This window comes from Pipistrellus hanaki, assembly GCF_964339955.1.
Source record: "Pipistrellus hanaki genome assembly, chromosome: 18".
Lineage (NCBI taxonomy): Eukaryota > Metazoa > Chordata > Mammalia > Chiroptera > Vespertilionidae > Pipistrellus > Pipistrellus hanaki.
The window spans coordinates 26,553,029-26,578,987 of record NC_140520.1 but is presented as its reverse complement, the minus strand read 5'-3'; the positions used below and the strand labels follow the sequence as shown (position 1 = coordinate 26,578,987).

The 25,959-nt window shown below is 46.9% G+C and overlaps 1 protein-coding gene across 3 annotated transcripts in view; it reads right to left on the bottom strand.

Moving 5' to 3' along the window:
* PACC1 (proton activated chloride channel 1) overlaps positions 1 to 25,959 on the bottom strand; it is a 35,477-nt gene that overhangs the window by 6,380 nt on the left and 3,138 nt on the right. For 2 of the 3 annotated variants that reach the window (XM_084866045.1, XM_084866047.1), the window contains exons 1-4: positions 25,065 to 25,217; positions 21,183 to 21,279; positions 3,227 to 3,436; positions 2,219 to 2,370 (exon numbers count right to left, since the gene is read on the bottom strand). In XM_084866045.1, coding sequence (XP_084722171.1) covers positions 2,219 to 2,370; positions 3,227 to 3,436; positions 21,183 to 21,279; positions 25,065 to 25,100 — 495 coding nt within the window. In that variant the 5' untranslated portion in view covers positions 25,101 to 25,217. Of the gene's footprint in view, positions 1 to 2,218; positions 2,371 to 3,226; positions 3,437 to 21,182; positions 21,280 to 25,064; positions 25,218 to 25,959 lie in introns of those variants that run through there. The other variant, XM_084866046.1, reaches the window with a different exon arrangement.

Genomic DNA, 25,959 nt, shown 5'->3' with positions numbered 1-25,959 from the left:
GCCCCACTCCGGCCTCAGACCCGGCCATGAGACCAAGTTCCTGGAACGTGCAGTGACTCGGGGCCCTCGGCGTCTTGCCCTCCACTTCTCACCCCTGGGGCCGGTGTGTGCACTGGTGCCACGAGCCAGTGCTGACCGCAGGACCAGACAACGCCCAGGGGAGGCAGCGTGACCGACTCCTGCACAGCGGACTGTCCCAGAGAAAGACAGACTCTCTCTGGTCTCAGCACTGTGTGCGTCTGGGCGTCTGCTTTGTGCAGAAGCTTAGCCCAGGCTCTGAGCACCACGTACACTGCTGTCTGAACTGGAGGGCATGGACAGCCACCTACAACAGAGGCATCAGAGCAACACGCGGGCACTGGGAGCCGGGCAGGCCGCGAGCAAACACACACAGGTCCTGCAGACAAAGGCCGTGCCCCCAACTGTGCCAGGGCAACATCAACTAGATTAAACCGAGGGGGAGAGACTAAAAAGTAAACGAGACTCTGAAGACTGACAAGGGAGGACCAGATGAGATCTGGGTCTCGTCCACGTGGACGTGAGGGCGCGCACACAGCCAGAAGACCGCACGTTTCTCAAGACATCTCACCACAAACGAAGGGCAGGAGAAGGACAAGCCAACCACCCAGTCAGAGACCGTCCAGCCCCAGCCGCTCCTCCGGCCCGGGGCACTGAAGTCTGGCGGCCGCGAGGAAACACACGGTCCTGCAGACCCTCAGGGCCGTGCCCCCATCTGTCCAGCCCACAGCCGCTCTGCAGCAGAAAGTGGGTGCCCAAAGCGGTGGAACCGGGGAGGGCATGCTTCTGTGCCCACTCCGGTGCCGGCCACAGAGGACCACTGCCAGGCAGACCGCCCGGTGCACAAGGCCAGGGGCTGGCGAAGACACGGCTCTCGCAGGTCCCACCCCAGGGCCTCGTCACTGCCTCCAGCAGCTGTGCTCCCCTTCTTCCCTCCTGGGGTCCTCCTGCCTCTCTGAGACCTGGGCGGGGCCACAGGCTGGGCGGGGGTGTGGGGCCTGGTCAGGGAGGGGGTGTCTCTCAGCAGAGTCCCCTGGCTGGCCTCCAGCGCCCCAGCAGCCTGCTCCTGGGCGGCCACGGCCGGAGGAACGCCCCGCAGCAGGCCTCTCAGCATCTGCTCCAGGCACGGGCTTCCTCCATCTGTTCGCTCCATCACCCTGACCGGGCCTGCTGTTCCTATTTCCTGTTCCTCAAAATGTCTGGTGAGCCCTTGATACCCTTTCCCAGTTCACAGGGCTCCTGTGGATATTTTATTTGCTATATTTTTGCAGGAGTGGGAATCATTTCAGAGGATTTTAGGAGGAAGCCTAGAATAACTATTAACAAAACTCATCAGAAGACCCACTCCCGGCTCCCTACCACCCCGAAGCTTGCTTCTCTCATCCGGCCTGACCACCACAGCGGCACCTCCAGCAACACCAACCCCTGCGCCTTCCAGGGGCCCAACACTACCCCCTCTGCCGCGCTGGAGTCTGGGCCAGGGTTCTTCCTCCTAAAAACCTCTCCTTCTCCTCGGCCCGGCTCAATCCTTCCTGAAACGTGGACCCGGGACGGAAAAGGGAAGATATGAGAAACACAAACTCCCTCCCTGCCTGGACAGCACTCCTGCTTACACTGGCTTATTCACTTCAAAACACAGATGCCAGGCCCGCGCCCTGGGATGACGAATCAGTTGGCCTCACGTGGAATCTGGGAATGGACATTTTCCAACAGCACCTGGCGGTTTCCCCGAGCAGTCAGGGAGGGGACCCACTCCGCCTCTACCAGGCCCCCTGCAGCCCGTCCTCCCGGCAGGACAGGATCCCAGGGTCTTCTGACCGAGTGCAGGAGCCAGCCACAGCCACGACCCACTTGTCCTCTGCTCAGGGGGCCGAGGGCCCGCACCAGCCCCGGCAGAAAGAAGATGGGCGGAGGGCCCGCACCAGCCCCCCCCCCCCCCCCCCCCCCGCAGAAAGAAGACGGGCGGAGGGCCCACACCAGCCCCCCGGCAGAAAGAAGATGGGCCGAGGGCCCACACCAGCCCCCGCAGAAAGAAGATGGGCCGAGGGCCCACACCAGCCCCCGCAGAAAGAAGATGGGCCGAGGGCCCGCACCAGCCCCCGGCAGAAAGAAGATGGGTCGAGGGCCCGCACCAGCCCCCGGCAGAAAGAAGATGGGCCCTCGGTGTGGGGCCGGGAGCAGCTGCCCTGCCCAGACTCACCAGGGTCTGGTTGGAGAACGGGTCGGTGTAGTTGATCCTCTGGGTGGTGCAGTTCACGTCTCCAGGCCGGCCCGGGCTCCTCAGCGGCGGGATGACTTCGTAATGGTGCTTACAGCTGAGCAGCTGGGCCTGGCCGGGGTACAGGGCGATCCCTGAGGGGCAAATGGAAAATGAACGTCAGGAGGCACAGGCCCTGACCGCACCCTAAAGTCCTGTCCCATTCATTTGTTCACACCCGCCAGCAGCCTAAGTTCAGGATGCAGGGGAGAGAGAAGGAAAAGGCTACAGAGGGAGGGAAGCAACGTCCTCTGCCCTCAGAAAGCCCTCCTCTAGTGAGGGCCACAGGCCTCCTCAGTGAGCCCTCCCCCCCTGCACCTGCACCAGAACACTGCTGTCAGTGAGGGGCCTCCTGACGGAGCCTCTCCTGGGACCGCACCCACCGCGGAGTGAGTGGGAGGCCCGGTGTGGGGCTCCCAGATCTCAGGTTGTCTCTCATCACCTGCTCTGCCTGGAGTTCCAGGTGTGCCCTCACCCACCCCCCTCCAAGGCTCCTCATCCACGGATCTGCTGAGGGTAGCTGCTCCAACCTCAGGGGCAGAGACACCGAGAGCGGCACACGCACCAGACGCAGCGGAGCTCAGAGACCAGGAAAGCGGACACAGAGCGGCCCGCAGGTAGAGAGCAAAGCCAGGTCAGCCTCCCCACTCACCTCTGCTCTGCTGAGCCTCCTCCCAGGAACACTCTCCCCCCGACAGAGCCCAGCTCAGTCCCTGCCTCTGCAAACGGCTCCTGGCCCACCCCGTGCTGCAGTGGCCACTCCAGGCTCTGCCTCTCTCTCTCCCTGGCACAGGACAGCTCTCTGGGTGTTACCCTACACCAGACTGTGCTCAGACTCCCCACCCTGCCCGTCGCGCCCAGCACGGGGCCAGGAGTGCAGTGGCAGCTCAGGCTGTATTTGCAAACGGATGCCCCAGACCTGTGCCCTGACACCTGTCCCAGCAGCTCTACCTGGGGCGTCGTAGAGATCCACTTCCTTGTAAGACACGGACATGACGGGGTGCTTGAGCTTCTCGCGGAAGTCTGTGATGGTCTGGTAGACCAGGAAGACGGCCACGGCCATGAGCAGCAGGTAGATGAAGATGAGCAGCACCGAGAAGACGTTCTTCAGGCAGGCCTTGCTGAAGCGGATGCTGCTGGAGGCAGACTCGCTGTCGAGGGCTGAAGGACAACAGCACAGGTGACCCAAAGGGCAGGGAAACCCAGGCCCCTGACCTGCTTTAGCAAGGGGGCAAGGTCACTGCACACCCGACCTCCTCACCTCAGCCTCCACCGACAATCCACCCTGAAACACAGCCTGAGCACTCTGCTCCCCTAGCTGGCTCCCAACTCGTCCTTCAGGTGCCGGGTTAGAAAGGCATCTCCTCCAGGAAGCCTTCCCTGACCCCCTCACTTTACCTGGGCTCCCCTTCCTCAGTGCTCTCAGGGCACCCATTTGTCCCCCATCATCACTCTGCAGTGCATCAGGCACAAAACAAGTCTTAATAACTTTAATAAGACTGAAATCTTATCAAGCATCTTATCATATCACAATAGCACAAAACTAGAAATCAATTATAAAAAAACTAAAACACACATAAATAACGTGCTACTACACAACAAATGGGTTAACAATGAGATCAAGGAAGAAATCAAAAGATAACTTGAGACGAATGAAAATGAAAACATAATGGCCAAGAAATCTATAGGCCACAGCCAAAACGATTCATAGGAAGGAGGGAAATTCGTAGCAATACAGGCCTACCTCAGGTAACAAGAAAAATCCAATTAAACAATCTAATCTTAAACCTAAAGGAACTAGAAAATGAAGAACAAAGTGAAATGGAAGGAAGAAAATAATAGAGATTACAGTGGAAATAAACAAAAGCCTTCCAAAACAATAGTAAAGATGAATGAAATCAGAAACTGGTTCTTTGAAAAAAATAAGATTAATAAATCTTTAGTTACTCATTAGAAGAAAAAAAAGGGCCCAAATAACTAAAATCAGAAAGAGGTGATTGACAATCTACATCAGAGAAATACACAGGATTACAAGGAAATACTACAAATAATTACATGTCAACCAACTGGACAACCTGAAAGAAATGGATAAATTTCTAAAAACTGAATCAAAAAATTGAATAGGCCATTAGCTACTAACCGTATCAAATCAGTAACCAAAAAACTCACAACAAGCAAAAGTCCAGAAGCACATGGCTTCACGGGTGATTTTTACCAAACATTTAAAAAATAATTAATACCTCTCCTGCTCACACTATTTCAGAAAACTGAGGAGGGAAATACTCCTAAACTCATTTGAGAAGGCCAGCATTGCCTGATAACACCACCAAAGAAAGACACCATAAAAAAAGAAAATTCTAGGCCAATACCCCTGATGAACATAAATACAAATAGTCTTTAACAATATATTAGCAAACTGAATTCATCATAAGTAAAAAAGATCATATACCATAATGAAGTGGGATTTATTCCCAAGATACGAGGTTGGTTCGATATCCACAAATCAATTAATATGCTACACTACATAAATAAAATGAAGTATATTTGTCATATAATCATACCAGTAGATTTAGAAAAAGCATTTGAGAAAATTCAACATCCATTTATGATTTTAAAAAAATGGGACTACATAAAAATAAAAAGTTTCTGCATAGCAAACCATCAACACAACAAAAAGACAACCTACTAAACGGGAGAAGATATTCACTAATGACATATCCAATAGGGGGTTAATATCCAAACTATATAAGGAACTAGAAATAGACATTTCTCCAAAAAGGGCATACAGACGGACAACAAATACATGAAAAGATAGTCAAACATCACTAAGCAGCAGAGAAAAACAAGTTAAAGCCACAATGAGATATCACCTCATACATGTCAGAATGGCTATCACCGATAAATCACCAAACAATAAGTGTTGGGGAAAAGGAAACCCTCACACACTGTTACCGGGATGCAAGTTGGTGCAGCCAGTATAGAAGTTCCTCAAAAAATTAAAAATAGAACTGCCACATGACCCAGCAATTCCACTTCTGGGCATTTATCCGAAGAAATCCAAAACACTCATTTGAAAAGATACATGCATTCCCATGTTCACTGTAGAATTACTTACAATAGCCAAGATATGAAAGAAACTTAAGAAACCAATGATAGACAACTGGATAAAGAAGTGGTACATATATATAATGAAATATTATTCAGCCATAGAAAAAATGAAATTTTACACTCTTACAACACACATGGACCTAGAGGGTATTATGCCAAGTGAAATAAATCAGACAAAGACAAATACCATATGATTTTACTTATATATGGAATCTAAAAAACAAAATATTAACTGTTGAATTAATAGAATCAGAGGTATGGAAGGGGAGTGAACTGACGATTCTTAGGGAAAAGGGGAGAGGGGGATGTGGGAAGAGACTGAACATAAACTGTGCACCTATGGATGAGGACAATGGGGAGTGGGGAAAGGGCAGAGGGTGGGGTGGGAACCTGGTGGAGGAGAGCAATGGTGGGGGGGGGGGAAAGGAACATTTGTAATAATATGAACAATAAAAATTTATTTAAAAAAATAAAAAACAAATAAAAAACAAAATAAATGAAGAAACAAGACTCATATAAGGAACAAAATGGGAGGAGTGTGGGGGGACTGGGTGAAAAAGGTGAGGGGTTAAGAAGTACAAATCGATAGTTATAAAACAGTCATAGGGAGGTGAAGTGTAGCATAGGAAATACAGACAATAACACTGTGATAACTATGTACGGTGTTGGGTGGGTACTACACTTACTGGGGGGTTCACTTTGTAAGTTATAAATGTCTAATCACTATGCTGTACACCGGAAATTAGTATAATATTGAATGTCAACTGTAATTGAAAAAATAAAAAACAAACCAATGTTTGGGACAATAAACACTCGTAAAAATGTATGTACCTCTGTTTACTGCAGCATTATTTACAACCAGAAGCCCGGTGCACAAAAATTCATGCACTGGGGGGATCCTTCAGCCGGGCCTGCCCCTTCTCACAGTTCCGGAGCCCTCAGGGGATGTCCTACTGACATCCCTCTGCAGAGGCGACCTGGCTGATCAGGGGAAGGCACCACTTCCATCACCCCACTGCTGCTGCCACTGCTGGCCGCGGCAGCTGCAAGGCCTGAGCCCTGGGCCTCGCAGCTGCTGGGGCTCACAGTTACCTGAGCTGATGGCTGCCTGAGCCTACAGCTGCCTGAGCCCCAGGCCTTGCAGCTGCTGTGGCTTTGTCTGGATGGACATTTGGAAGACATCTGCTCTAATTAGCATGTTACCCTTTTATTAGTACAGATAGCCAATTTCCTTAAATTGCCTTAATGTCCACCGGGACCGGTTTGGCTCAATGGATAGAGCGTCGGCTTGGGGACTGAAGGGTCCCGGGTTCGATTCCGGTCAAGGGCATGTACCTTGGTTGCGGGCATATCCCCAGTAGGGGGTGTGCAAGAGGCAGCTGATCGATGACTCTCTCTCATCGATGTTTCTGGCTCTCTATCTCTCTCCCTTCCTCTCTGTACAAAATCAATAAAATATATTTAAAAAAAAAAAAAAAATTGCCTTAATGTCCTTCAACAAATAATATATGACACATATATACCATTGACTACTAAGTCATAAAATAAAAGTGTTGCCATTTACAACAACATGAGTGGATCTTGGCCCTGGCTGAATACCTCAGGTAGCTAGAGTGTCATCCTGATACACCAACATTGCAGGTTCGATCCCCGATCCCCAGTCAGAGCACATACAAGAATCAACCAATGAATGCATGAATAAGTGGAACAAAAAAAATCAATATTTCTCTCTCTCTCTCTCTCTCTCTCTCTCTCTCTCTCTCTCTCTCCACCCTCCTCTTCTTCCTTACTTCTCTCCCTCTCTCTCTCAAATCAATAAAATAAAAAATTTTAAGACATACACACATGGATAGATCTTGAGAGTTTTATGCTAAGTGAAATAAATCAGAAGGAAAAGGACACAAACTGCATGATTCCACTCCTATGTGGAATATAAAAACAAAAAGGAAACACGCAAAGAAAAAAGCAAACTCACAGACACGGAAAACAGAATGGTGGTGACCAGAGGGGCAGGGAGTTGAGTGAGGACAAGAGTAAAGAAGGTGAAATGTGCGGTGACTTCCAGAGGCAAACATGCAATACTGTATACAGATGTCATACTATCAAGTTGTACACCTGGGATTTATATAATGTTATTAATCAATGTTACCCCAATAAATTTAACTTGAAATATAAGCTTTAAAAACCAAGATATTAAAGTATTTGTCATAATTATTTCATGTTACTTTATTAAAAAGCACAAAAGCAGGATCAGCACAGAATTACTGATGTGTCCTAGGCTGGTGGAGACAAGGAAATCGTCCATTCTATAGTTCTACCAACATGCATTGCGCACCAACTCTATATGCAAGACACTGAGCTAGGCGCTTTGGGGAGACACCGAGAGACCAGGACTGGTGGTCTGTGCTACAACTGCTACAGAATTCTGAAGGATGTGAAGATGTGAAAGGAAAGGCTTCCTTTTCTCAGGAGGAGGAATGGAGAGCAGGTGGAGAAAGACAGAGGTCAGCAAAGGCTTTGGGGAGGAGGTCACATGGCACTGTGCCTAACGCACCAGGAGGACTTGGAGGAAGAAGTGATGTGGGTGTTCATTACTCACTAATGTTCTGAACGGGAAGACCAGAAATGTAGCCCCGTGGTTAAAACCATGAGATGTAGCCCTAGCTGGCTTGGCTCAGTCGGTAGAGTGTTGGCCTGCACACTGAAGGGTCCCGGGCTCGATTCTGGTCAAGAGCACACGCCCAAGTTGTGGGCTTGATCCCAGTAGGGGGCCTGCAGGAGGCAGCCGATCAATGATTCTCTCTTTCCTCTCCCTTCCTCTCTAATATCAATAAAAATATATATTTTTTAAAAAACAACACACACACACCAAAAATATATATATTTTAAAAACAACACACACACACCATGAGTCAGAGTGATTTGGGTTCCAGCTCTGCTACCAACTATTCTGTGATCCCAGGATAAGTTACTTAATGCTCCTAAGCCTTACTTCTCCATGTGAAAGGAAATGATCATTTCAATGTTACCGGATGCCTAAGAGAAGTAGGTAAGAGAATGTTGCAAAATGCATTACAATACAGAGTGCCTGCTCATTGGATTAGTTATTGAAAAAAACAAAGTGCCTTCTATATCATAAAAGAAGCCCTCAATGATGAAGCTAGCACAAATGAAGACCATGCACTACAACCTTTTTTTTTTTTTTTAAATATATTTTATTGATTTTTTACAGAGAGGAGGAGAGAGGGATAGAGAGCTAGAAACGTCGATGAGAGAGAAACATCGACCAGCCGCTTCCTGCACACTCCCCACTGGGGATGTGCCCGCAACCAATGTACATGCCCCTGACTGGAATCGAACCTGGGACCCCTCAGTCCGCAGACCGACGCTCTACCACTGAGCCAAACCGGTTTCAGCCACTACAACCTCTTAATAATAAAGAATTAGAAAAAAAATAACGAGAAAAAAATAAAATGGAGGTGGGGCAGAATACAGTCTTTCACACAGAAGACATGTAATGTTTCCATATCTATTAAATGAATGAATAACCCAAATAATAGAACAACTAAGTCTTGCAATGCTAACTAGCTACCTTTAACCTGTCAGAGGACGCCAGTGTACTTCAGGCATGTAAAACTTTACACAAACTGGTGTGCCCTGCTATTTCTGGCAAAATGCCTTAGAAAGCATTTACTTCACACAGGAGTGCAAAGTGCCAGACATGTCTCTGAGGCTCCTTCGGGCCGTAAGGAACAGGCTGCTGTAGGCACGGATGTTTCCTCTACAGCTGCCCCGAAAGTCAGGAACTGGACGCTCCAAGAAAACCCCTCGGGCAGCTGAGAGCTAAGCCACCACAGTACGCGGCAGCTCTAGTTCTACAAAAGGAATTCAGCGACTCTCCTTTTCAACTTCATAATTGATTTCCGAGAGGAAGGGAGAGGGGGAGAGAGAGAAACATCGATGACAAGAGAGAGTTATCAATTGGGTGCCTCCTGCAGGGCATGTGTCCTGACCAGGAACTGAACCGTGACCTCATGGTTCATAGATCGACACTCAACCACTGACCCACACCAGTCAGGCTCAACTTCACTTGTGTCTGATTCTATTTCTGCTGCTTCTCATCAGGGACTGTGTCAATTTCTGCTCCTTCATGACTTTGCTATCTGCCTTCTCTGCGTGTTTGTCTCATGACCCTGCTCCACTTCACTAAGTCCCTCCTACATGAGCCTTCCATTCAGATCTCCTCCCCGAGTATCCTGTGCAGGGTGCCCTGTTAGACACGTCACAGGCACGACCCTCAGGCCCAGTCCATACACGGCTTCGCTTAGCTAGGGGCTCACCGGTTACACGTAGCTGGGCTACAGGACCCAAGGACGGGGGTCTGGGCCCAGGGACCTGCCACAGCTGTTTTGTCTGGAAGGCACCCCCAGCTCCCACGGTTCATGTGGGACCAAGGGTTCGCTTCAAAACAGGGCACATTCACTGCCATGAGCTGCTCATACCTGTACTGCAACAGGTACCAGGCTCTACATTCTAATGGGGTGAAAAGGTCACAAAACAAAACTGAAAGAATTAAAAAAAAAACAAAAAACGATTTGGTGCATAACATCTGAATAGAATTGTTAAGAGTCGGTAGGGAACTGAAAGGCCATCTGGTCCAAACTCACTCCTGTGCGGTGATCTAGGTCCCGCGGCCGTCACTGGGACAATCAGACCGAGAATCCCGGAGCCCTGACTCCTAGTCAGTGCGTTCCATACTGACAGCGTGCGTGTCAGTACTGACCATCCAGGTACTCATGACGATAAGAGAAGACCTGGCTGAGAGACTATCCCTGCATCTCAAGCACAACTCTGAGACCTTTGGAAGGCAGGCTGCCTGCTACTCCAGCTGAACCACACAGTGAGGAGGAACAACGATGGGCATTTGTGGGCAAGACCCACCCTGTCGTAAGCCAGATAAACACGACCTGAGCGCTCTAACTCCGGTGCGGGAAAGAAATGATCTCTCCCCACATGTTCTTGAAAACTCTAAGAATCTAAGGCACAAAAAGGTCATGTGACAATGGCATCACTTGGATTCATTTGTTTTGGACAAATTACTCTCATAGAGACACTGGCCAAGAGTCTCACTTACAGAAGCCAAGTTTAGCTTCTCTGCAAGCTTTTCCTTGACCCACCAATTCGCATGTGAAAATTCGTAATATAAAAGCTGTAAAACTCTTTATCATCCATATGTGCTACAGTGTCACTTCAATTCTGAAACTAGACACTACTGCATTTTTCCATTAAAAAAAAAGAGATGCTGGCTATTTGACAGAATGTTCCATGCACTCTGCAGTCTGAAAGGCAAATCCTGGCTTTTTTGTGGCAAGCTGATGTATATAATTTAAAAGTAAATATCCTGCCCTAGCCAGTTTGGCTCAGTGGCTAGAGCATCAGCTTGCTGACTGAAGGGCTCTGGGTTTGGTTCTAGTCAAGAACATTAAAAAAATAAATTTAAAAAAAAGGTAAATTCCTTCCCAACAGCAAGATGGTGGTGGAGCGGGAGAAGTTCCACTCCCCTCCTCCCTGGACCATGTCAGAGTCATGGCCAAGCACTGAAAAATCCACCTCAGTACCTATGAGGACTAGCCGAGCAGAAGCCTCATAACTGAGGGGCACAGAGGAACCGCATCAGACCGGCAGGAAAGGCAGGCCCACAAAAGGGGGCCCGCACCCACGTGCTGCGGTTGAGAATCCAGAGGAAGTCCCTATGGAGGAGCCAGGGCCTCAGCCCCATGCCAGGATCAAAAAAAAACAACACAAAAAACAGCCCACAAAATACCTGGCTACGGAAACCAGCAGGGGTTCCGCTGCCCTGGTGAGAAGGGTACTGCCCTCTTAGGGGCCCTGGCACTCACCGGGGCTCTGCAGGGGGATGGCAGGGAGTGGACCAGACTGAGGAAGACGAGTGGAGTGGCTGCGGGTAGAGGGGGTGAGTGAAAACAGCAAGTGCCCTGTGCTGGGTGCCACCTTGGCTGAGTGGAGCATCCCCCCATTCATCAGCCTGGGGAGTGGCAGAAGCCCCGCCTCGCCAGGATTGCACCTGGTAGTGTGTCTGTCTCTGCCTCCAGCCTGGAGTGTGTGCAGACTTTACTGAGGGGCTCCGAGGGAGCGCGGCAAACTGGAGGAGTGCCAGAGGCACAGGGAGGGAGCTGTGCGGCTATTGGGCAAACCACTTCCCCTTCACACGTCTGGTCAGTGCCACTGCGTACTGCCGCAGTGTGGAGCCTTCTCTCTTGGTGGCCGGAGCCTGGTCGCTTTTAGCCTGGTGAACTCTGCAGGTCCCACCCCGCCTCAGAGGTCCGCAGGTCCCAGGCGGGCGGCAGCTAGCACTGTGTACCCTGAACTTCCGCAGAGTGGCTCAGACCCAGCACTGGCACTGAGTTTGACTCTCTGTCAACCTGGTGAGCAGCACTTCCCACTGCCTGGTGACTCACTGAGAACCCATCTCGTGCAACTCAAGCATGAGAGGCTCTTCCCCTGACTGAGCCGAGCAGGCAGCCAGCAGGCGAAGATGGACTTCAGGGGTTGGGGGCCGATTACTGACCTGTCCCTGGCCTCAGTGCTGGTGGAAGCCAGTCTTGGTACACAGCTGAGACCCTCATGCCCCTCGGCAGAAGCAGCCACAGATTGTAGATGGCTTGGTAGATCCAGACAGTTAGCCCGGGGTCAGTTACAGGCTGATCAGTAACAGTAGATCAGTTACAGGCATCTGACACTGGCCGGCACCAGAGTCCCTCCCCAGAGGCTCCAGAGCTAACAAACTGGTGGCAGGCCTTGGACCACATCAGAGCACGATCCAATCAGCTCCACAAGCAGCACACCCACAGGGAGATCACAGCAGACACCAGACCTCAGTGGGGAGAATTCTGCTTAATGGGGTCAGCCCTTCACAGCAGCTCATACACTGTGACTGTAGTCAATCCTCAGTCAGTGGCCCCAAAGGTCAACTCTACACACAGATGAGCCAGCAGCAACAAGACTCAGCAACAGGAGGGGTCACCGAACCCACACAGGGGACCTTCCTGAAGCACCCAAAGCCCAAAGGCCACCTTACCAAGACTGAAAGGCACAGCAAATCCCCATAAAATAGAGAGACAGATACAGAGGGCAGCCAAATGGGAAATAAAAATAAACATGCCCCAAATAAAGGAACAGGGGAAATCCCAAGGGGGGAAAAAATGAAAAGGAGACAATATGTCAAACACAAAGTTCAAAACTTTGTGGAAGAATGGATGCACTCAGTGAGAACTTAAACACAGAGATAGTAAGCATAAAAAGGGCACAGAAAACATAAAAAAGAACCAGTCAGAAATGAATATGCCAGAAGGACTATATAGATTAGATGAAACAGGATCAAATCAGTGATTTGGAAGACAAGGTAGCAGAAAGCATTAATCAGAGCAAAGGGGGAATTTGTTTTTTAATAAACGAAAATGAGGATAGTTTAAGGGACCTCTGGGACAACATAAGCATAACATACATATCAATGAAATATCAGAAGAAGAAGAAGAAGAAATTGTAAAGAAATAGGAAAAAAAATACTTTATTCAAAGGGAAACAACAACAAAGAGTTGAAGTAGCAATATTTATATCAGACAAAATAGACTTTAAAACCAAGGCTGAGACAAAGAATGGCATTACATAACGATAGAGGGAGCAATCCAACAAGAGAATATAACTGTTGTAAATATTTATGCACCCAACACAGGAGCATCTAATATATAAAGCATATATTGATGGACTTAAAGGGAGAGAAAGGCATAGTAGGAAACTTTAACACCCTGTAACATCAATGGATAGATATTCTAGACTGAAAGTCAACAAGGAACAGTGGGCTTAAATGACACATTAGACCAGATGGCTTAATTGATACTTTCACAGCATTTCTCACACACACACACACACACACACACACACACACACACACACACCCCGAGATGCAGGATATATATTTTTTTCAAGGGCAGCCCTTGCTGATTTGCACATGTACATTTCCAGGATAGACCACATGTTAGGACACAAAATAAGTCGAAATAAATTAAGAAGACTGAAATCATATCAAGCTTCTTCTCTGACCATAATGGTATGGAACTAGAGATCAATTACAAGAAGAAAACTGAAAAACACAGAAACACACGAAGGTGACTAAACAATGAATGGCTTATCAATGAGATCAAGGAAGAATTCAAGATACCCTGAGATAAATAAAAATGAAAATACAACAACCAAAATCTATAGGACACAGCGACAGAGTCCTAAGAGGAAAATTCATAGCAATACAGGCCTGCCTCAGGTAGCCAGAAAAATCTTTCATAAACAATCTAACCTTACACCTAAAGGAACTAGAAAAAGAAAACACAAAGCCCAACGTCAGCAGAAGGAAGGAATTAGGATCAAAGGGGAAATAAACAAAATAGAATCTAAAAAAAAAAAAAAAAAAAAGCAGATTCTTTGAAAAGAAAAACAAGATTGATAAACCTTTACCCCGACTCATTAATAAAACCAGAATGAAAGAGGAAAAGTAACAACTGACACCGAGAAATACAAAGAATTATATGAAAATACTAATTGCCAATAAACTGGTTAATATGGAAAGACTGCATAAATTTCTAGAAATATACAATCTTCCAAGACTGAATCAAGAAGAAACTGGAAATCTGAGCAGACTGATTATAACCCATGAAAATGAATCAGTAATCTAAAAAAAAAACCTCCCAACAAACAAAAGTCCTAGACTGGATGTCTTAACAGGTAAATTTTAACAAACATTCAAAGATGACTTAACACTTATCCTTCTCAAACTACTCCAAAAAATTCAAGAGGATGACACTCCCAAGCTCATTTTATGAGACTATCCTGGTTCCAAAACCAGATAAAGACACTGATGAATACAGATGCAACAATCCTCAACAAAATATTAGTAATCAGCCTTAGCTAGTTTGGTTCCGTGGATAGAGCATAGGCCTGTGGACTAAAGGGTCCCAGGTTTGATTTTGAATAAAGCACTTTTGATGTTTCTCTTGAAATTATCCTGTTTTCTTTGATTACAAAATCCACATTATTAACCGGTACATTTGGTATTTTATGTATGTTTATTATATGTATGTATGTATATGTTTATATGCCTACTTATATATGTACATTTAGATGGTGAATACTATGATAGGAAGATGTTCAGCAACTATTAGGCTATGCCACTATGTACCTTATACCTTAAGCTTTCACAAATTTTTAGACCATAATCATTTTAGTTGAGTGCTACATGTTTCAGTAAAAGATAAGGCAGCAGTCAGAGAATCCTAAATTATATGAATAGTCTTTCTGACATATGTAAATGCCACCATTATAAAACAGGTGTTTTCATCAAAATCAGTCTTAATGGAATGATTTCTTACATTGATTTTCAAAGACAGTAATGATAAACAACACCTAATAAATATTTTTCTTCAAATAAAAAAAAACACACAACTAGAACAAATGAATTCAGTAAAATAGCATGACATTAAATAAATATTCAGAAATGGGTTGCATTTTTTGCACCAATAATGAACTAACAGAAACAGAAACTAAGAAAACAATCATCCATTTACATTAAATACCTAGGAATAAATTTAATCAAGAAGGTAAAAGACCTATACTCAGAAAATTTTAAGAAATTGAAGGAGATAATAATAAATGGAAGCTGATAACAAGCTCATGAATATGAAGAATTAACATAATTAAAATGTCCACACTACCCAAAGCAATGTATAGATTCAACGCAATTCCTATCAAAATACCAATGGCATTTTTCACAGAAGTAAAACAAATAACACAAAAATATGTGTGGAAACACAAAAGACTCAGAATAGCAATTTGAAAAAAACAATAATGAAGTAGGAGGCAGCATACTACCTGATATCAAGCTATATTACAAGGCTATAATAATTAAAAACAGCATGGTACTGGCATAAAAACAGACACAGAGATCAATGGAATAGAATAGAGCCCAGTGATAAACCCCTATATGGTTAATTAATCTTTGACAAAGGAAGAGAGCACATACAATGGAGAAAAGACAGTTTATTTAATAAATGTTATTGGGAAAATTGGACAAATACATGCAAAAATATGAAACTAGACCACCTTTTTACATCATATACAAGAATAAACTCCAAATGGATTAAATACTTAAATGTAAGGTCTGAAACCATAAAACTCCTCATGGAAAATTTAGGCAGTAAAATCTCAGACATTACTCTTACCAATATTTTTTCTGATATATTTTGGGCAAGGAAAGCAAAGGAAGAAATAAACAAATGGGACTACATCAAACTAAAAAGTTTTTGCACAGCAAGGGAAACCAATAAAATGACAACCTACTGATTGGGAGAACATATTTGCCAATATTATATCCAATAAGGGGTTAATAGCTAAAATTAATAAAATACTCAGACAACTCAACACCAAAAAAACCAACCAACCAATTAAAAAGTGGGTAGAGAACCTGAATATACACTTCTCTAAAGAGCACATACAGATCACCAATAGACATCTGAAAATCATCATCACTAATCATCCGAGAAAGGGAAATTAAAACCACAGTAAGATACCACTAACACCTGTCAGAAAAGCTCTCATTAATAAATCAACAAGTGCTGGGGAGGGTCCTGAGAAAAGGGAGCCCCAGTGCACTGCTGAGGGAATGCAGATGGTGCCACCACCATGGAAAACAGTGTGAAGGTTCCTCAAAAACATTCAAAATGGAACCGCCTTATGACCCAGCGTCTCCACCTCTGGGTACATATCTGAAGACACCGAAAACACTAATTCCAAAGCATACATGCACCCCTATGTTCACTGCAGCATTATTTACATAGCCAAGAATGGGAAGCAACCCAAGTGCCCATCAGTAGACAAATAGTTAAAAAAGCAGTGGCACCAGGGAATACAGTAAACCCTCGATTTAATGGACTTGAGATTTAAAGGACAAAATTTCCGGTCCAGATGTCATCTGTGAAAATTAACATCCTGTTAATTTTAAAATGCTTTTAACCAAGATTTGTTTATAATTAAATTAACAGTGTGTTTTTTTGTTATTCATTGTTATTTTTAACAAATTTTATCGAATGACCATATGTTGGAGAAAAAAAAAACTGTAGTAATTTCGCTGACGTAAATAAGTATTACATATCTACGACTATACATACTTAAATCCAAGAGTCACCACTAATAAACAATGTTCAGGAAATGATTAGCATGTAATCACATCGCATCAGCCTGCAGCAGTTTTAATGCGTGCCCCGTTATTCCCAGGTGCATAAGCCACTCCCAGTTGTCTGCATTTGTTTATTCTTGGTGACTGGTGAATGCATGGGTTTACTAGACCTATTCGGTATAAATTTAAAATTACAGTAATACAGATAGAAAACTTTTCTATGAAATTGAACTTTTCATACATACTTACATTTAATTACACAAACATGTCTACATAAGTAAAAAGAGGTAAACTAATTTGTCAATTGTTTAACATATGCACAAGGAAACCTACTTCTATTATAATAAGAGTGTAATATGCTAATTAGACTGGACATACTTCTGGACAGAAGCTCAGGTCTGGGTGCCTGGCAGCGGCCAGAGGGAAGCCAGCCCAGGTCCCAGGCTCCAGAGGGAAGTTGGTACCCACAGCCGGGAAGGAAGGCCTACTCTTGCACGAATTTCGTGCATTGGGCCTCTAGTTATTATATAATGAAGTTTAGGCTTCAATGGACAGTCCTTCGCCTGAATTAGTCATTTATATCAAGGTTTTACTGTATTACTTGGTCACAAAAAAAAAGAATGAACTCTTATCATCTGCAACAGCATGAATGGACCTAGAGGGTCTTATGCTAAGTGAAATAAGCCAGAGAAAGACAAATAGCATATGTGGAACCTAATGAACAAAATAAATTAACAAACAAAATTGAAAACACTTACAGAATAGATACAGAGAACAAACTGACAGAAGCCAGAGGGGATGGGTGTTGGAGGCCAGGGTGAAATAAGGTGATGGGATTAAGAAGTGCTAATTGCTAGTTACAAAACAGACATGGGGGTGTAAAGTACAGCTTAGGGATTATAGTTAACAATACTGTAATAACTACTGTGGGCACCTGAGTTACCGAGGGAACACTTTGTAACCGTCATGAATGTCTCTCTGCTGTATACCTAAAACTAGCACAAAATAGTCTTGAATGCAAACTGTAATAGAAAAATAATTTTTAAATTATATTTTTATATGAATATAAACTTGATGTAGTAGCAAGATAAAAATAATGCACAAGATTTTCTTGAAAAAGGGTAACATTTGAGTTTTGTAAAATCTACAACACAACTGCTTCAAAAACCCACACTTCCCAGACAGTAAGTCTGGCCATTAAGGGGATCTGTGATGAGCAATTCACTTTCTGAAAACAAGCTGGGTTTTCTGTTCAGAGGAAGGAGAACTGGTTGGCTACCATACCCCTGGGCAGCCCTACCTTGCAGAAAACACTGGGCAAAGGTGTATTCTGAGTGCGAAGAAGGAATGAATTTTTTGTCTCTTCTTCGATTTAGTGATTGTTTTCGGCTTTGATTTTTCTTGATATATTTACATACCATTACCTTTTAAAAGTGAATATATTTCACAGTTTTTAGTATATTCACAAGGTGTGCAACCATCACCATTATCTAATTACAGAACATTTTCAGGACCCAAAAAGAAAACCCATACCCTTTAGCAGTCCTTCCTCCTTCCCTTAGTCCCTGCTAACCAATAATCTACTATTCTGGACAATTCACATAAACGAATCATTCAATATGTGGCCTTTGGGTCTGACTTCTTTCATTTAATGTTTTCAAGTCTCATCCATGTCATAGCATAATCAGTCCTTCATTCCTTTTTATTGCCAAGAAACATCCCTCTATATCACATGTGTCAAACACAAGGCCTGCGGGCCAAATCCAGCCCGCCAGGCCTTACAATGTGGCCCGCACCGCGCTGTCATCACTGCACTCCGCTGTCAGTTTATGACATTGTCAGTTTATGACTGTTCAGTAAACCATTCGGCCCGCGATTTAGGCTGGATTTTAGATTTTGGCCCCTTCTCTGATTGAGTTCGACACCCCTACCTATATTATAATAACATACTGTTTATTCATTCTTCAGTTGGTGGACACCTAGGCTGTTTCCATCTTTTGGCTGTTATGATTAATGCTGCTATGAACATTCTTATACAAGTTTTTGTGTGGATGCAAGTTTTCATTTCTCTTGGATATATACCTAGGATTGGAATTGCTGGGTCACAGGATAACTCCATATTTAATCTTTTGAGGAACTGCCAGGCTGTTTTCTACAGCAACTGCACCATTTTACATTCCCACCAGCAATGTTCAGGGGCTCCAATTTCCTGACATCCTCACCAAAACTTGTTATGGTTCATCTTATGGATTGTAGCCATCTTAGTAGGTTGAAGTGGTATCTCCTTCTGGTTTAAATTTGCGTTTCCCTGATGATTAATGGTGCTGAGCAACTTTTCATGTGCTTATTATCAATCATGTGCACATTTATCTATAGGAACAAAACTTCATCTTTCACAGTCTGCCCTCCCTCCTCTTCCTGCTGCCTAGATTTGTCCTCTCCTAATTGGAGGCAAGAGGACAGTGCAGGGTACAGTAGGCAGAATAACAGCCTATCTAAGGTTCCTAAATCCTAATCCTTGGAACCTGTAAAAGCATCCAGTTATACACCAAAGAGAAATGAAGGTGGAAAGATGGGATTAAAGTTGATCTTCACACACCTTAGAACAATGTTATCTTGGAATATCTGGGTATACCCAATGTAATCACAAGGACTCTTTAAATGTGGATCAGGGAGGCACAAGTCAGTGGCAGAATGAAAATATGTGAAAAAGACTCGGTCCGCCACTGCTGTTTGAAGATGAAAGAAGGGCCACAAGCCAGGGAACTCGGGCAGCCTCTAGCGCTGGGCAGTCCACAGAACAGCTATCCCCCCGGAGCCGCAGGGAAGGAACACAGGCCGGCCCCCACCTTCACTGTAGCCCGGGGAGACCCATGTGGGACTTCTGGCCTCCAGAACTGCAAGGCATCTGTGTCGTTGTAAACCACTAAGTTTGTGGTCATTTGTTACAGAAACATAGGCCCTAACATTCAAGGCTTTTAAACTGTTCTCCCCAGGCAGTGCCTAGAGTCAGAGTGGGGGCAGTCATGCCACTACCTACCTTTTATATACTGGGCTTTAGTAAAAGGATGCCTTAAACATTTTTTTTTTTAAACCACTGGTGCAGCAGAAAGAGTTTGAGGTCAGAAGGAACTTGTTTACCAGCCACGTGATCTTCCCACACCACTGAACCTTGGGGCCATGGCCATGACAGTGCTGGCCCAGAAGTCACAGTCAGTAAACATCAGCTGCCCTTCCAGCCCTTCCTTCTCCAAAGTCTTCTCTAGAATCAGACACAGCCACAGAATTTCCTGTCCGGTTCTCCTCCCCTACCAATACAGGAATGAAGAGGAGCAGAATCCCACCTCCCCCATCCACCCAAGAAGCTAGAGTCTGACTGAGCCTTCGTTCACTTACTCATCTATTTGACAAATCTTTATTGCATGGCAAGGGCTAAAGCAGTGAGCAAAACAGACTGGTCTCCACCATCAGGGAGCTTACATTGGGTAAAATAGATACTATTCAGTCAGGCAAACAAAAACACCATCCTATCAGTGACAGCTACAAGGGAGCGGTGCCAGGCTATACAGTGACAGTGTGGGAGGGTGGAAGTGACCTAGTTGGGAGGTCACAGAAGGCTTTGTAGAAAAAAAGGAGTGAGCTGAAGAATGATTAGGCATCCACTAGGTGATGGAGGGAAGAGAACTCCAGGAAGAGGAATTCCCTCCAATGGTGGGAGGGAATGAGTGAAAGATAAAAGAAGGCAGGCACAGCTAAGAGGCAGGGAAAATGGTGAAGAAGGGAAGGAAGGAAAAAGAATGACTCCTGGTTCAATTGGGTGGGTGGTGGTGCCTCCCTCCTCTCTAAGAAAATCTGGGAAACGGGAAACACTGGACGAGGATCAAATGGGGAGATCCCGAGGGCGATGCTGGATTTGTGTAGTTTAGGGTGCCTCTGGAACAGCTGAGCAGAGCTACCACCTGGGCATGTGGATATACGGGATAAATAGGTCCTGAGTTTATCGATCACCGTTGGGCTAGAGATGTGAGCATGGCAGGTACATGTGAGCAAGCAGTGGCTGAGGCAGGGGAGGAAGAAGTGGTCAGCAGTGTCAGAGTTTCCTACAAGGCTCTGTAAGAGGCCACCTGACTGGCAGGCCCTGCTCGCCCGGCTGGCTAACTATCCTGGAGAGACCTGATATCGAAGAGGTGCCTATTAGATATTCTTCCAGAAGGCTCTGGGAAGTGACCCAGATTTCGGGGGGCGGCTCAGGTACTACCTGCTTTTCAGGGGGAAACTAACAGAAGAGCTGACACCCAAAGACCTGGCCTCAGGAACTGGCTCACACGGAGCACAGGGCAGAGTAGACACGGGCCTAGGCACAGCCTCTGTCCGGAGGCTGGTTAAGCATGTATAGCTTTAAAGTAGGGCACCACCTGAGATCTGACACCAGGCGCAAACAGGGGCCTCCTCCTCTGCCACCGTACCCACAGGCCAGGTGCCCGGCCCGGGGCTTCCTGCTGCAGCAACAGCACCCACCGTTTTCCCACCCTCCCACCCAGCACTGAGCCCACTTACCTGGTAAGATTCCGGAACCCTGGACTCTGACTGCCTCCTTTTCCTGCTCGTCGGCCCGCTCTGAGTTCTCAACCACCTGATCCAACTCCTCACTCAGCTAAAGGAAGACAAAGAGGGCAAACAGGTCAGCCACATCAGCCCTGATTTTCCATAGACTAAGAAAGCAGAAGCTGTTTCTCACTTAATCATCACAAAAACAAAAACAAAACAAAAAATCACATAGTAGGATGTCCTACCAATTCTGAAACCCAGAAAATGCAAGTAACTTCCTGTATATTCATTTCCTAGAGGCCCCCTAACAAGCTCCACTAACTGGGTGGCTTCAAATAACAGACACGTGCTCCCTCAGAGTTCCAGCGGGGTTGTGCCTCCTGAGGGCTGTGAGGGGACTTTCCCTGCCTCTCTCTATCGGAGATGGGTGCAACCCTCAGAAGGAACACCGAGGTTCTCTGATAATGGCCAGAACCTCGGTGTTCCTTCTGAGGGCTGCACCCATCTCCGATCTGTGTCCCCATCGTCACATGGAGTCTCTGTTTCTCCCATGGTCATCTCTGTATAAGGACACCCTTCACACTGCATGTGGGCCCACCCTACTCCAGTATGGCCTCCTCTTAACCAATCACATCTACAATGACCCGTTTCCTAATAAGGCCACATTCTAAGGTACTGGGGGTTAGGGCTTCAACACATTTGGGGGTGGGGGATGGGACACAATTCAACACATCACTTTTCATGGCCATAGCTGCAAGAGTCAAGTCCAAGTTGGCCTAGTTCCAAAGCCCATGATCTTAACCACTTCCCAGAGGAGGAGGAAATGCAGCTTGGAGCCTGCTGAGCAAGAAGAGGGAACAGCAAAGGGGGTGTCAGAGCTCTCCAGGACTCTGCCCAAAGTTCACTGACGCAGCAGCACATGGCAGAACAAAGGGAGGGGCCAGTCCATTTCAGGGGCAGATACTCATTAGCTGCCTACCTTAAGCAGGCAACCTCAACCTCATTCCATCAGTGTTCTCACCTGTCAAATGGGGGAAATGATGCCGAGGAGACTGCAGAAAGGATGCAACGATAACCAACAAGTCTCTGGAGTATTTGGGGGGGGGGAAGAGCTCAAGACCAGAGAGAGAGGAGGAGCACCGGGATGAAAGGAGGAGGGGAGAGCTATTCCTAATATTTTCTTACATCCACATTGTAAATGTCTAGGGTCTCAAGATATTGCCATTAAAAACTTATCTCCAGCCTGGCGGTGGGGCTTAGTGGTTGAGCATCTAAGTCACCAAGAGGTTCGACTGGGTTGTGGGCTCAATTCCCAGTAGGGCGTGTGCAGAAAGTGTTTCTCTCTCATCAATTTTTCTATCCCTCTCCCTTCCCCTCTAAAGAAGGTAACAAAAACATATTTTAAAAATTCATCTCCAAAAGACTTGAGTTAAATAAAGCCCTATGCATCTATTATTGTTGCAGGTCCCTCTCCGTGCCTCCACTCCTGCCCCTTAGTTGTAAAACTCCTTATTTTAAAGCCCTCCAGTCCCAAAAGAAAAGAAAAGAAAAGGTGGAAGAGGGCTGGGAGGCCAAAGAAGTCACCGTGAGACTCAGGCTGCTGGTGGAAGCACAGATCGGGAGGTCCCAGGAGCCTTCACTGGCCAAAGGGAAGAGAGGACGTCAAGAAGGCCCACATTCCCTACTCCAGGCATCAGTGCCGCCTGAGCCAGCTGGCAACACTCTCCTCACCCAATTCCCCTCCTCACTGCCTGCAGCTGTGTGGAGCCCACTTTCTGGCCTGCCCCCGACGAATTCTCACGCCCCATCCCCTAAAGCCAAAATCTCCACTCAGCAAAGAAACCTAAAAGCGTGGATGGTCCAGGGAAGAAAGCTGCAGGCCACTTTTCAAGGCGAGAGAGAGGGATTGCAGCACAGGCCACTCAAGAAAGGAGAGGCGTCCTTGCACCGTAGGGGTGCCCCCAGATACCTCTGGCCTTGCCCTGCAAGCGGGATAACTGCCTAAATTTTAATCAGCATCTTAGGAGCCCTGCGAGGGGAGGAGATGCTGCAGGCTGCCTGTGGATGGTGAGGGGCGTGATCCCGTAAACAGGGGCACCAGAGCTCCCTAGAAGCAGGAGCTACACATGCGCTGTTAACAAGAGCTATTATTCCATTCACCTGCCAGGCTCTGAGCCAAGCACTTCCCACATATCAATCATCTAACTTGCAAACCCTCGGCCTACCATTACCTTCATTTTGCAGATAAAGAAACAGACTGAGAGAAGTTAAATGACTTTATAAAAGTCACACAAACAGCAAGAGTTAGGGCCCGGAGAGAACATGGACTTTTTTACTTCAAAGTCCTAGTATTTATCCACTATGGTCTCCTCCCTATAAACCTGAAAACTATCAGAGCCACGGAAAGACACAACTCATTCCCCTGGATTCCCCCACTGTCCAGGACATGAAATCAGAGAATCCACTCACTGGTTAAAACCCCGTTTGGATAAAAGGAAGAGGTGGGATAAAGATGGTAGGAGAAATATAAAAAGTTGTCCCAAAGTCACATTCTAGCCCAGCTCCAACGCTAACACATGGCCAGCCAGTCTCAGGCAAATCTCATCTGACTGCAATTCAGCTTCCTCTTCTCCTGCAGGGCTAAGCCACCTGCTCTGTATACTTCACACTGTCACTGACAAATGAAGACATGGACATCAGACCGATCAATACAGCAGCAAGTTTACCTGAAAAGGACAGGCAGCATGCTAGACTAGTAGGGGAAGTCAGTCTCCAAAGAGCATGTGGGATTTGAGACTCTCCCCTTGAGTGATTGGGGGATTTTATTAGTAATCAGTGGAGCTTGAGAAGGGTTGTTAAAGGAGAAATGGTGTGAGCACAGGCATAGAGGCCAGAAAGCAGAAGCACATTTTTAAACAGTGAGCCTCCAAGTGTGGCCAGAACCTGGGTGGGTGAGGAGATGGTGAAGGCAATGGGGGATACAGCTGCAGAGCTTTTAAAGCTTGCTGAGAAGTTTGGGCTGTTCTGAGTAGACCAAGGGCAGCATTAGGTGTATGGGGAAAAGGAACGCTCTGGGATCAAGGCAGGGCCTCAAAGCGAACCCGCACACTCACACAGCGTGGGGAGACCAAGGGGGGTGGGGTGGGGAGAAGATGACCGAAATTTGGGGCTTGCGAATTGGAGGAGAGGAGAAAGAGAAGGAGAAGGAGGAGGAGGAGGAGAGCAGTTCACTAGTCGCAGCAGGAATCAGAAGGAAGAGCTGGTTTGAGGGGAAAGCTGGCTCAGGACAGACAAGCAAGAGACAAAGAACTGGAAAGTGATCGTTAAAGTCGTGGGAGGAGGTGAGAGCGGAGAGAAAGCGTGAGCGAGAAGCTCCTATGTGGGTGAAAGCATACTCTCAAAGTCAGGCGGCCACCAAAACAAGACGTAATTATCCCCATCGTTAACAGCTGCAGGGGCCACGAGGCCTGGGGCTGGAGGAGGGCTGATGCCCACTGCGCATCCACCCTAGCGGGGAGCAGGACGCAGGCGCTCCCACTTGTTGCAAACAACAGTGGGGTCCCCGAGGCCAAGCCCGTCCCGCCCCGCCCGCCGCGGCTCTAACCATTCACCTGCTGGTTACGAATCGCGACTCCGGGGGATTAAGAGGGGGGGGCAGCTCCGGCGAAGCGACGGCCGCATCCGGCCACTTCCTGCCTGCTCTGCCCCTCCTCTGCACTGGGGGACCCCTCTGCACGCGGGAGCCCCAATCCCGACGCACTCACGAGCTCCTCCGCAGCCGCCCCGACGCCCCCCGCACCCCTCCCGCTCACACTCCCATACTCCCGGGACCCGCTCCTCCGCTACATAGGAAACTTAGTTTCCGCCCCCTGCCCAGCCCAAGGTTGGTACCTCCTGGTAGGATGTGGAGAGCTCTTGCCGGATCATGGCACTGACGGGAGCTAAGGCACGCCGAGCCCGCTACGCCCGGGAGCGAGGACCGCAGCCTCAGCGCCCGGAGCTGCCGGCTCCGCGAGGTGCTAAGCGTTCTCGGGGGCGGGGCCGAGACCTAGCGGGGAAGCACTCGGCGCATGCGTCTTGCTGCCGCCTCAGCTGGGGCCGCGAAAGGGTTACTGGGAAATGTAGTTCCGCACGGAGGGCACTCAGCACCCAAGCTTCAGCGAAGCCTGCACTTACCCAGAACCAGGCACAACTCTGGCGTTAGAAGCACGTGCTCTCTTTTTTTCCCTCACTTCCTCTCTTTGTTCAAGGGGGAGGTACAGAGACTTACTGGAAAGTGGAACAAGGGGCCCCAGGTCAGATGGGTAGGAGAGCCTAATCTATAATTGCAAGAGGAAGGTTATAACAATAGTAAATATCTAGAGAACACTTTGTATGTTAAAGGCACTTTCACGCATTTAATGCCCTTGATCCTACCAGGACGTCCTGTAAGAGGGACATTTTTCTCCCTGTTTTACAAAAAGGATGGCGGGGAGAGCAGTGATCAAGTGAAGATTATTTAATCCAGGAATGGACTATAGAATCCAAGTTCTTTTCATTATTTCTGGGCAGTCGCTTGGATTCAGCACCTCAGATTCTTGTCCTGGCTCCGCTCCTCTCTCTCAGGTTTTGTAATGCTCGATGAACGTTCCTCTCTTCGCCTTATGCAACTGCTAACCCTGTCCTGCTTCACATGGCTTTCTGAGAGCCAAAATAGATCAGGCAGGAAAAAAATCCAAGGCACTATTCACCATGGCAGAAGCCTCACGCCCTGAATTTGGTGGAGAATTGGGCATTTGCCCTGTGA